Raw genomic sequence first — 13,516 nt, forward strand, 5'->3', positions numbered from 1 at the left:
TGGAGTTGTGTGACGGTGTGCAGTCGTGGGTCAGCAGAGTGAAGAGGAGGGGGCTCAGCACACATCCTTGGGGGGCCCCAGTGTTCAGTGTGATGGTGCTGGATGTGTTGCTGCCGACCCGAACTGCCTGAGGTCTTCCAGTCAGGAAGTCCAACAGCCAGTTGCACAGCGAAGTGTTGAGTCCCAGCTGGACCAGTTTGTGAATGGGCTGTTGAGGGATGATTGTGTTGAATGCTGAACTGAAGTCTATGAACAGCATTCTGACGTATAAGTCTTTTTCATATTTTCAAAGCCGCACTGCATTTTGCTACACATATCCCTCGGCGTCATGATGAAAATGCAATCCTAAGTGTTCTAACTGTTAGTCTAAATGCATTTAGGACAAAGAGCATTTAAATGATCATTTTGCTACCATTTCTGCTTGGACATGTTACACATATCAAATCAATTTGTGCTATACATTTTAATTTTGCAACTTATAAAGCGTTAAAATTTGTATGCAATTTGCATATTAAGACTGCTGTTGGAAATGGCAAATGTAAATTATATCATTTCATTTTCCTTTTTGAACAATGTTTGCACGTATGTGTAATGGAAAATGTAAATTTGAATACAGAAATACATTGCTACTTTGAATATTGCATTTTAAATTGAATTTCGCTACCTATACGCTTCCATAGTTTAGGGACCAGTTTGCACTATGAACTAGTAGCTTATTAGCATGCACATTTCTAGCACATTGGCTGTTTATTAGTACTCATAAAGCACATATTTAAAAAAAAATAAAAATTAATTGAAAATTTGAAATAAAAACTGTAATTGCAGGTAATATAATATTAATTAAATAAATGCCACCTAAGTGTACTTAAAAAGAGACACTTTTGTGGCTTTGTTTCCTAACACACTTATTTACACTTTTAAAAAGTGAATTTAGTAAAAATGTCACATTTAAAGTTTTAAATTCGCAATCACCTGGGGGCTTATTACAGAAAGTTTCTTATCTTAGGTCTTAACTGAAGATATGATGTTAAATTAGGATTTTTCCCAAATTCGTATTACAGAAGCAAATCTTAACTTGATTTGGGATTCTTATCCTATCTTACAAAATCCTATCTTATCTCTAGTTAGGAAATCTTAAATTGCATCAAGTTCAACAATCCACTCTCAGGTCTGTTACCAAGCAACCAACACTGCCTGAGCTGCTGATGAGGTAAACAGAATAATAGAAGCTACTTCACTTTGAAAATCACCTTTTGCAAAAAAGTAAGGCATTACACCGTGTCTACACTGGACGCGACAAAATACTATAGGACTCATTATAGCCAGTGATGCTGTCTACACTGGATGCGGCGCGGCGCGACACGACAAATCCCCGACAGTAAACTGCTGCCGCCTTCTATTTATGACGCGCTGACACAAATTTCAAATGATTTTCAACTTGGCTTTGTGGCTTCCAATGTAGACAGACTTTAGCTGATGCGGCGCGACACGACAACTGTGCGTCTGGTGCTCCGGGACGCTTTGTTGCTCTCTGTAATGCTGGTTGCAGCTCCTGTGCTAACTGTAATATCATGCTGAGCGGCAGTCTGGAATTACTTGCGTTTTCATCAAAATGTAACATCTTCAGGGTCCTCCAAGAGTCTTTCTACCATTAAACATGTCCGCTCTTCATTTTCAATTATTAATAAATGTAATACCTTTGTTGGACAGCACAATTGTAAGCGGTTTTTCCGTTAGCTTTCAAATAATTTCGATGTTAGGACAGCTGTGGGGTTGTCCTAAAGTTAAGACAGTTCTTGGGATTTTGAGTTAAGTTAGGAGGTTTGTGTAATACCCCTTTCCTATCTGTAGTTAAGATAACACACTTAGGAAATGCTGTGCTCCTGCGATCACTTTGCTCCATCGTCTTCTGAAAAGGAAAAGGACTCTAGTTACGACCCAGCTAAGTTCTTCTCTGAAGTGTTGTTACTTTCCTGCTTTTGTCATCTTCATCTTCTGCTCAGCAGTAAATAAAGCCGGTTGTGATTGACTACTTACCCGAGTGTTCTCCGTGTGTTGCTGACACCTGCTACATCACTACATTTAAATAGTTTTAAGGGAAAAAAAAATAGGCTTATACTATTTGGATATTTTCAATATTTACACAGAATTTGTTGTTTTGCCTTTTAAGTGAAATAAGCAGAAATTGATTTCTGATCATGTTTTTTCTAAAAGAATCCATTATTTTAATTTGTTGTCATTCAGCGGATTCAATCTGTCTCAGTAGCGCCCGCTCTATTCTATGCAGCTTATATTCACTGCGTTTCAATATAACGCCTCTATAATGCAGTTTTACCATCTGTACCAGCTTTCTGCATTGTGCAAACAAGCTAATATGCTGTTTCTAGTGAAGTAGACTTTTCCTGCTGTCTGGTGTGGCTGCGGTTCTGTGGCATAAACGTTGCGGTTTGTTATTGCAGTTTTTTTAATTAAAATGTCCTTTAACTCAATGTTCATCAGAACAGAAAAGCAAAAAACAATACTAGAATGCTTTTGACACTAAGAACATCCAAATGTATATAAATGCTTACAATTTCCGATTAAATAAACACAGACGCTTTTACATGCAAAATTGTTTAATGGTTGATTGCATATTTCCATGAAAACAGTGTTTTGTATGTATTTGCTGACAGCATTGCAAAGCTTCATTAAATTGTTTAAATTCATTTCAAAATGTTCTAAGCATTCTGGAGAACAAAAGGGCAAAAATGCACACTGACGATTGGCTGATGCACTTGTTCTTCAGGGCGTCATTTTTAGGAGCTTTTGTAGTTACTCAAGAAATTTTGTCCAGCTGCAGAAGCCACCACTGCCTGGCAGGCAAATAGACTGAAGAGCCTCTTCATCATCAAGACTGAATGAATTATTGACTCTTATCAGGCATTTTTTCTGAAGAATCTCGATAAAACAGGACGCTCCAGTACAGGGCGAGATCTGTAGCGATCACAGTTTGAGAGATGACTGAATTCATATCTATACTAATAACACCACAACAACTGTTTTAATACTTGAAAAAATACAAATGAATGATTACAAATAAATGAATGATAACAGTCAGAGGCAAAAACAAAAGGCTGCAAGTAGAAATTATAAAGCCAAGTTTTTTTCTAGGCTTCTGGATTCTTGAAGCTTATTTATTTCTTAAGGTCTGCACAGTTTGGTCCTTCTCTACCAAGCAAGTTTAATCATAAGAACATGCATATATGCAGTAAACAGTTGTTTTTGCATTAAACATCTTTATAAAAGATTCTGAAAATGATTTGAGCACGTGTTTGACAACATTCAGAATGGCAGAAAACTTAGTTGGGTGAAAATGAAAGCCACTGGATTTCAACAGCACTGAACTCGGAGTAAGTTATACTATGGTGAATCATTGTAAAAGTATGATTTGGATTATTACCTCACAGACACAGCCTCTCTGATACCTGCTGAGGTACATCTTTTGAACTCGGGAGAGTTGGTTCCAAGGCTCCACACGGTTGCATAAATCAAGAACGACCCTGCCGTCCTCGACAGGTCCTTAGGTGGAAAAAAATATATATATTATATTTTTCTTTATGCATCTCAAATCAATTACACAATTAAAGTTAATTTTACTGTATATATACACAACGTTTTTCGTACCTAGAGATGTCCTCACTTATTGAACCCTCGTGTTCTGTTGAGATTCATTATTGCTTTTAGGTCCTGGATAATATTAGGTTTTTCTTTGAGGATTTAGGGTTAGTCTTTGGTCAATTATTTAATAATGAAGTGTCTCAAGTATGTTTTTGAGCTATTAAAAAGGAGCGTAATGCTTAATCAATCTGACTGGAATACAGATCAAATATGCTATGCTGACTTTGTAAATGTTACAGAGGAAAAACTGGATGTCATACACAAACAAACAGACTCTGAACTCATTCCAAACACCACAAACTCATGCAGAAACCTGTCTTGTTGCTAAGAGATGCATGATATGTGCTCTAAAATCAGCTCAAATATTATCAAACTGTGACATTCTCAGACTGGATGAAATCTAAAAAGATTGAAGTTGAATACACAATGTGATTTTCTGTGAAATCTGTCAATTTAATTTGTGTAGCATATTTCAGCCTCAACTGATGTTAACAACCAGCATCAGGAATCAGGGTGTTCAGTTTCAACCAAGCGGCAACCTCCTGCTCTCTCTTGTGAAGCCAACACGGAAGTGACTTAAACTGCAGTTCATCGACTGGCCGCTAGAGGCTGGCTGCAAATGGAGTCAATCCCATAGACTCCCCATGTTAAAATGCCCAACTTTACAGCAGAAAAAAAACATGTTTACAGCGTGGTTCAAAAAATTATTTGGCTATATAGCTAATTTTGCCCTTCGTGACAACTGTGAGGGGGATGAATTTTTTTTTTTATAACTCATCCGTTTCAATTATATGAAGCCTTAAAGTTCTGCATAATTAAGGGCGTGGCCACTTGAGTGACAGGTGGATTGCCGCTGCTGACACTGCCGTCGAGCTAGGGGGGCGTGGTTTCAGCAACCTGCTCCCGCCTTATCGATTATCCGGGAGTGACACGACGGCCCGCTCTGCCCACTTTGGGCTTCAAAAAGGCTCTACGGAACTCTACGGCTGACGTCACGGACACTACGTCCATGTTTTATACAGTCTATGGCAGGGCTGTCCAAACTCGGTCCTGCAGAGTTTAGCTCCAACCCTAAACTTGAAAAAATACAAATGAATGATTACAAATAAATGAATGATAACAGTCAGAGGCAAAAACAAAAGGCTGCAAGTAGAAATTATAAAGCCAAGTTTTTTTCTAGGCTTCTGGATTCTTGAAGCTTATTTGTTTCTTAAGGTCTGCACAGTTTGGTCCTTCTCTACCAAGCAAGTTTAATCATAAGAACATGCATATATGCAGTAAACAGTTGTTTTTGCATTAAACATCTTTATAAAAGATTCTGAAAATGATTTGAGCACGTGTTTGACAACATTCAGAATGGCAGAAAACTTAGTTGGGTGAAAATGAAAGCCACTGGATTTCAACAGCACTGAACTCGGAGTAAGTTATACTATGGTGAATCATTGTAAAAGTATGATTTGGATTATTACCTCACAGACACAGCCTCTCTGATACCTGCTGAGGTACATCTTTTGAATTCGGGAGAGTTGGTTCCAAGGCTCCACACGGTTGCATAAATCAAGAACGACCCTGCCGTCCTCGACAGGTCCTTAGGTGGAAAAAACATAATATTTTTCCTTATGCATCTCAATTAATTAACCAGTTAAAGTTAATTTTACTGTGTATACACAACGTTTTTCGTACCTAGAGATGTCCTCACTTATTGAACCCTCGTGTTCTGTTGAGATTCATTATTGCTTTTAGGTCCTGGATAATATTAGGTTTTTCTTTGAGGATTTAGGGTTAGTCTTTGGTCAATTATTTAATAATGAAGTGTCTCAAGTATGTTTTTGAGCTATTAAAAAGGAGCGTAATGCTTAATCAATCTGACTGGAATACAGATCAAATATGCTATGCTGACTTTGTAAATGTTACAGAGGAAAAACTGGATGTCATACACAAACAAACAGACTCTGAACTCATTCCAAACACCACAAACTCATGCAGAAACCTGTCTTGTTGCTAAGAGATGCATGATATGTGCTCTAAAATCAGCTCAAATATTATCAAACTGTGACATTCTCAGACTGGATGAAATCTAAAAAGATTGAAGTTGAATACACAATGTGATTTTCTGTGAAATCTGTCAATTTAATTTGTGTAGCATATTTCAGCCTCAACTGATGTTAACAACCAGCATCAGGAATCAGGGTGTTCAGTTTCAACCAAGCGGCAACCTCCTGCTCTCTCTTGTGAAGCCAACACGGAAGTGACTTAAACTGCAGTTCATCGACTGGCCGCTAGAGGCTGGCTGCAAATGGAGTCAGTCCCATAGACTCCCCATGTTAAAGTGCCCAACTTTACAGCAGAAAATTGTTGGCTATTGCTACAAATATCCCCCAGCGACTTAACACTGCTTCTGTGCTCCAGTCTCTCTCTCTCTCTCTCACACACGTCGGTCCTGGAGAGCCACAGTCCTGCAGAGTTCAGCTCCAAGCCTAATTAAAACTCGCCTGCTTGTAGCTTTCTAGTAACCCTTCAGACCTTGATTAGCTCGTTCAGGTGTGTTTGATTAGCGTTAAAGCTAAACTCTGCAGGGCTGCGGCTCTCCAGGACCGACCTTCACCACCCCTGAGATACACACACACTTGTTAGTATTGGAAAATGTAGCCTACATTCTCACCTGAATAGTTTGGATTCTGTATGCAGTTAATTGAGGGAGAGTGCTGGGCACCGTTCCAATGACCTTAGCTCGAATCACTAATTGGTAAAAAAGTCAGATGTGACAAAATAGTTAATTATTTTATTACATTTGTCCAAAGCAAAAACATTTCATATTTTGCATTTCAAGTTTTCCAAGATTGAACACAAAATAAGATGCTTGAAAGAATGTTGGGAACCAAACACTGGAGCCCATTGAAAAACACAGACATTTCTCAAAATATCTTCCTGTGTTACACGTGGAAAAACTCATACAGGTATTAAATAACATGGGTGAATAAATGACAGAATTTTCATTTTTGTGTGAATTGTCACATTAAACACTACAAAAGAGCTCCTTACTGAAAAAAATTAACCAGATTTAAATAAATAATGTTACATATTGTCTTATACTATAATTTAGAAAAATGTAAGGTTCCATCATCGTACTTTCCATAAACCTAATGTGCAGTTCAATCATTCAAGTCACTGAACTAATGTAAATGAACTGAAGATAACATCTTAAAGCAGCGTGCAATCTACAGATTTGAATACGGCACCTGTTCGTGTTTGATTAGCGATGCATGTGTTTGACGTACCTATATCAGACGCGCAGAACTGCTGTTGAGGGTGTTTTGGTAAACACCTGCAGCCCTCGGTCACCTGTTCGTTCAGTGCCACAGACAAGAAGAACAGCAGCGCTAGAGTCACAGCAGCAGACATACTCTCACTCTCACAGCGCAAGACTAAACGATATACTCAGGCTCTGGACCAGATACAGCTTGCTTTAGCTGCGGCGCACCTCGAAGTTCGTATTTGAAGTGCGATTACGTCACGGCATCTCTGCGTGGGCTGTCCCAATTTATGGCGTTCGTAACTTTGCTACACACCTCTCACTGAACACGTCTGCGTCTGCATGAACGTGATGATGGGCAGAGCCAGGACTGTCTGCATGATGCATAGCACAGCTTGGTACACTGGCAGCTTTCCCTCCCTTAATTTCAGTTAAATTAGCAGAAAGTGCCCTCTGATGGCTCTTAAGGAGCAGATGACTGTGACATTACTCAGTCAATAATCGAAAGTTTTAAAATGATTTACAGGGGCATTGTTTTTTATATTTATTTTTCTGGTTTGTTTGTTTGTTTGTTTTTTACCTTTGTCATTGCATTTTTTTCAAAACTTTTTTAAAAGCAAGTCATCTTTATGTCAAATTCAAAAAATTATATTTATGAGCTTTTCCAAAATTTGTAACAACAGAATAAGAACAAGTAGAATTCGAGTAAGTTACCAAACAAAATAAATCAATATTAACCAAATTAATTTGCACTACAGGGGTGGCACAGAACAACCCCGGCATGGATGTTTTAAATTCATAACAATGTTATGAGATTAATGTTTAAAATATAAAAATTTGAATATAGAAATATTGATAGATTGAAATTAATTAAATAACTGAAATTATATTTTAAACATGAAATTATAATTGCCAGCAGGTGGCGGCAACTGACTGATTTTATCACTGAGTCATTCATTCAATTGATTCGTCCGAACAGCTGATTCATTCAGGAACGAAGCAAGTGATTATCTTTATGAATGGGGCTCACTGGACTCATTAAAAACGCAGGTTCATTCATAATAACATCGCTGTGTTTGCCTGGAAATGCACAGCGGCTCAGCTGTGACTTTGTTTGTTAGTGCAAATAGCATTTATCACTAAGAAAAGATGCTATTCTCACTTAGTGTAAATAGCATCTAATTCCTATTTAAACTTAGTACAAATAGTCGATATTCCGATGTGATTGTGTTTTCAAAGGTTTAATAGACATAGCAGAATCACGTCATTTAGGAATAAGATCGCGTATACTGTTTTTTTTTTTGTTGTTGTTGATTTTTTTTGTAGCCCATGTCATATTTGCACAAAACCTCAAAAGTATCCCTTTTTTAACCACTAAAAAACTGTCACTCTTTGTTCATCGCGATCTCACAAAGTTCTGTTATGACCACTGAATCTCACACTGCGCAATTAATACATTAACATTGTCATGTATACGCTCTGTATGTTATAATGAAAGGATTCGATTGTGATCAGCACAGAACAGAAACTGGTGTGTGTCGCAGCCTTTAGGTAAACCAGCATACATTCATGAGGATGATGAAAGTGTTTTAACACAAGATAGGGTCTGTTGTGCACTATGAACTAGTAGCTTATTAGCATGCACAATTCTAGCATATTGGCTGTTTATTAGTACTCATAAAGCACATATTAAAAAAAGTAATTGAAAATTTTAAATAAAAACTGTTTAACTCCGCACTTTTGTAATATGTTCTACATTTCATGTATTTATGTAACACCTATTCTACATGAAAAATACATTTAGAATGAACAATAACTGCTGTATAAAGAGTTTAAAAAAAACAATGTAGAAAAGCCGCCTCTTTTTCTGAATTGCGTAGATGACCACTATTTTTCTTTCATCTCTTCTGATCAATTTTCAGTCAAATCGTTCTATGTGTGCTAGATCAGAGCCAGTTTCTTATTCTCCTCATAACTGAGAAACTTATTAGTATGGCAAGCTGTTTTATCTTAAAATAATCCCAGTGTTACTCGTCGTAATTGCATTTTTACTAGAAACAATTCAATTAGAGAGCGCTACAATTAAATTCTTACTAGTAACAATTTCAAATAGAGCTCTACAAATTCATTTTTACTAGTCATATGTTTCCACTGACTTCCATTCATTTTTAATTACAGAGCTCTACAATTGAAATTTTACTAGTATTACAATTAGAGAGCTCTATAATTAAATTTTTACTAGTAAAAAAACAATTAAAGATATACTTAATTGCAGAGCTCTGTATTTGAATTAGAGAGCTCTCTAATTTAGTTCTAACTAGTACAAATTTAATTAGAGAGCTCTCTAATTGTAATTATTTCTAGTAAAAATTGCATTGTAGAGCTCTCTTTTCAGCGCGACCTCATTATGATAATTGCGCCTCATGCATATTCATACAACGGGTGACTGTCTGTCCCGATAGCCTTGTGGGCAGTCCGTCGATAACACCGTTGCGCTACGGGTGTCCTGAGTTTGAGTCCCATCCCGCACCCCTCCCCCAAATTCACTCATACTGTCCTATAGGAATAAATCAATCTTAAAAAAAGAAAATGGGGACTCAAGCAGCTTGTTCAGTCAAGCAGCTTTTAATGATGAATAGCAGCGCTGAGGCTCTAATGATCTATTAAGTATTATTATATATTGATTAAAATCATTATAAAATGAGTATGCTTTACAGAGAAGAAATATAGGGAGTCTATGTAGCTACTGTAAGTTATTTTTAAAGGTGAATTCACACTTGCACAGAAAACATGCATATAAATGTATTCTCAGCAATATGCATATTTAATTATTGGTTGTAAAATACCTGTTTTTGTTAAGCTTTGCTAGGGCTTTATTCGCATTATCCACTCACACAATAATGCTGAGACTGGGTCCTGTACTGTTAACAGAAGCATTTACTGCATGATGAAGCCTGTTAGAATGCAGTTAGAATGCCACTATAGTTATGAGGGCAAAAATATCCCTGTATGAGTATTTGCTTCGGTTAAATGACGGTTCCATCACAAAAACACACACAGCAAAATATCACCTTATTAAGCTTATCGAAAAAATACCCCAAAATAATGTCGCAATTGATTTTTTCCCCCCTAATGTCTGACCAAAAAGAAAGAAAAGAAAGAAAGAAAGAAAGAAAGAAAGAAAAAGAAAGACATTTTAAAATACATTTTGTCAAGAGTGACAATTAACCTTTTAATTAGCCTATATATGTACTAGCTCAAATTCTGCATGCATGTTACAGTGCATAATAAACACCAAAATTAGGTGATATTTTGTCTGGTAAAGTATTTTCAAGACTATAGACTACTCTTTATTTTAATTTTTGTGATATGGACCTAAGGGTCTGAAATAAAGAAATAACAATAATATTAATAATAATATAAAGGTGTGAATTAATGAAGTGATCAAATATTAAAACAAAACCTTTCCAAACTGTCATCTCACTCTTACGGTCATTCTGACACAATGCCAATGCTATCAACTCATGCTTATGGGGCTTTTATTTTGAAGTGTAATTGGAAAGGCAAATGGGCGTAGTTGCAAATCTGTTTTGCATCTAATAAATACAAGCTTTTACTAGTAAGAATACAATTGTAGAGCTCTGTAACTAGATTTCTTACTAGTAAGAATTGAATTAGAGAGCTCTATAATCATAATTGTTACTAGTAAGAACTGAATTAGAGAGCTCTCTTATTGTATTTATAACTAGTTAAAATAGATTTAGAGAGCTCTCTAATTGAATTGTTACTAGTAAAAATGCAATTACGACGAGTAATGCTTTAAATATTTGAAGCTAAAACTGCTTTCCATATATTTCTGATGTACCCGAACTAGAGTCCTGCATTTCAGCCCGGGGCCCGATGGGGCCCCAACTTTTTCACGCCCCTCGGGCCGGGCTTTGGGCCAATTTTCACATCACAGTTCAGACGCGGGCCGGGCCTCGGGCCTGTTTTAGGCTTCTCCTTATTTTTATATTTTAGACACCCATCAATTAGTGATGAAAAAAATTGCCGTGCTGGTGGAAACAACACGAGACCGTGCTACCGCAACTGTCAAGAGTGGCTCGACGGTGTTTAGTGTCCCGCAGCATGCGGTGTGTGCCGTCAGCGCAGCTGAACAGTTCTGCGTTCAAATGCACGCAATAGGCTTAAGCTTGCCGCAAAGCATCGGCAAAAGTAATTACCACAAATGTGTCAGGGGGAAACAGTAAGGAGATATTTATGAAGGTAGAATGACGTCAAAAAGATTTGCATACGCAGGGTAATATTTGTGGAAGTGTACATAAGACTGTAAGCGTAAATTAAATTTACATGCGCAAGAGAAGCTTTGTAAAGGTGTAAATCGTGTTTCAAGCGCAAGAAAAAATTATTTGCAGCATTTTACTGTTATTCGTAAGTGTAATTCGTGTATTGTGAAACTGCAGCTTCATGCTAACGCAAAATAAATAGCGTATGATCTGCATGCTTCTGACTTCCATGTTTCCACGCTTACACTTTTGGCACGTTTTTTTCGCCAAAAGATGGTCAAAAGCACTGCAAGCCTGTGAACAGTGATTTCAAGCGAAAACAACAGTTTAAAGAACTGCAAAACGGATTGACTGCATATAACCAATCTGTGTGTGTACAAAACTAACTGTTGGAAATGTTTAAATGACTTGTTGTGCATGTGGGGCAAAAAGTTTTTCTCTTCTCTGCGCTTACAATTTTGGCACTGTTCTCTCACTAACTGAGTTCTGCGAGGGGGAGGGAGAGGGCGGGGCCACCTTCTTCTTGTAGCCAATCACATGAGGCTCTCACTGACACTCCAGTTACTCTTATCTGATTGGTCTAATAAACACATCATACCCAAAACATTAATCTTCATTTAGTTCAGGATCGTTCCTGCTGTCGGAATGGTACTTTTAACGTACACATAGAGTAAAAAAATAAATTAAAAAGTAACAACTTAGTTAAAACATGATATTTTATAAGTTGTGTACCATTAGGCTATGTGTTCATACTGAATTTTGAGCTGTGTAGTTGCCTTCTCTTCCTTAACAGACTATATGATATATTAGTTTATTGTAATATTATATTGTCATTTTGATGATACTTAAAGAAGGTCTAGTATCTGCACTAGCCTAATATATGCATAATTTCACCTGTCTACTGATCCATTTTTTAACCACAAATTTGGTTCAATAATAATTGAACCAACAGAACCAACAGTAATAATTTTTTATTTAACATGTTGTAATTTAAGAGGATTTTACAAAATATTACTAAAATATTTATTAAAATATTTATCTCTAACTTATTCATCATTTATCATCTGTAATACTATCGTGTAACCACTAGATGGCTGTTTAGCTCTCAAAATATAAACATATAAACATGACTGTGTTCCCTATAGTTTACTTGTATTTGGATATCTACACTGAACAAAATTATAAACGCAACACTTTTGTTTTTGCCCCCATTTGTCATGAGCTGAACTCAAAGATCTAAGACTTTTTCTATGTACACAAAAGGCCTATTTCTCTCAAATATTGTTCACAAATCTGTCTAAATCTGTGTTAGTGAGCACTTCTCCTTTGCCGAGATAATCCATCCACCTCACACGTGTGGCATATCAAGATGCTTGTTAGACAGCATGATTATTGCACAGGTGTGCCTTAGGCTGGCCACAATAAAAGGCCACTCTAAAATGTGCAGTTTTACTGTACTGGGGGGGTCCGGGGAGTCCGAAAACCAGTCAGTATCTGGTGTGACCACCATTTGCCTCACGCAGTGCAACACATCTCCTTCGCATAGAGTTGATCAGGTTGTTGATTGTGGCCTGTGGAATGTACCGTCAATAGGCCTACTTCAATTAAAAAGTCTTGGACAAACTATGCAAAAAAAAAACTCTACATTGTTTTCCCTCAAAGCGTTGAAAGTTGCACCTGGTGGAGTTTGAACTTAACATCAAACTGCTTCTGTTTCACACAAATGCCGGCACAGACGTGCATGTTCGGCTAGATCGCTTTGAACTCGTGCATCTTCGGAAGCGGAAAGTTACAAAAAATGTCGTGCACACCGCCACGCAATGACGTCATATTTGCCGCGCACGGACGCGTCGAGTATAAATCAGCCTTGACTTACCATCTCATCATTAGACACGCCTTTAGAGAGAAGTGCATCTTTACGGATTATGATTATAATGAAAGTTTTTGTTTTTTATTTTTTTTATTTCGTTAAGTAGTAATTTAAAGCCAGTGGTGTTCCCATTCAGTCAGTCACGTTCTACGTTACGTCAGTGACTGACGAATTGGGATCTCGCCCGAGAGCCCAATCACCTTCGAGTGTTAACTAAACAAGCCAATGACAGTTGGCGTGCATGTTTCACCACGCGCACCCCGCCCCGCAGCGCGGGTATAAAAGGAGAGCGCGTGCAAACGCACATCAGCTTTTCGCTTCGGAGCCGAGCCTTCTACAGGACGAATCTCCGCGAGTGTTCGAGAAACAGCTGGCGTTGGTGTGACGGCGTATCAGCGGGGGTTGCCATTCAGGCTGCTGAAATCTCGGCGGGCTGCAGCTTTCATTCTG

The 13,516-nt window shown here is 37.6% G+C and overlaps 1 protein-coding gene across 3 annotated transcripts in view; it reads right to left on the reverse strand.

The window, feature by feature from the left end:
• Positions 1-2,471: 2,471 nt before the first annotated feature.
• The window catches only part of LOC107571220 (metalloproteinase inhibitor 3-like), a 27,333-nt gene continuing 16,288 nt past the window's right edge, over positions 2,472-13,516 (reverse strand). The window contains exons 1-4 of one of the 3 annotated variants that reach the window (XM_016257527.1): positions 6,936-7,187; positions 6,320-6,396; positions 5,127-5,245; positions 2,472-2,973 (exon numbers count right to left, since the gene is read on the reverse strand). In XM_016257527.1, coding sequence (XP_016113013.1) covers positions 2,916-2,973; positions 5,127-5,245; positions 6,320-6,396; positions 6,936-7,059 — 378 coding nt within the window. In that variant the 5' untranslated portion in view covers positions 7,060-7,187 and the 3' untranslated portion in view covers positions 2,472-2,915. Of the gene's footprint in view, positions 2,974-5,126; positions 5,246-6,319; positions 6,397-6,935; positions 7,188-13,516 lie in introns of those variants that run through there. The other 2 variants (XM_016257525.1, XM_016257524.1) reach the window with 2 other exon arrangements.

This window comes from Sinocyclocheilus grahami, unplaced genomic scaffold (assembly GCF_001515645.1).
Source record: "Sinocyclocheilus grahami isolate Dianchi unplaced genomic scaffold, SAMN03320097.WGS_v1.1 scaffold1566.1, whole genome shotgun sequence".
Taxonomy (NCBI): domain Eukaryota; kingdom Metazoa; phylum Chordata; class Actinopteri; order Cypriniformes; family Cyprinidae; genus Sinocyclocheilus; species Sinocyclocheilus grahami.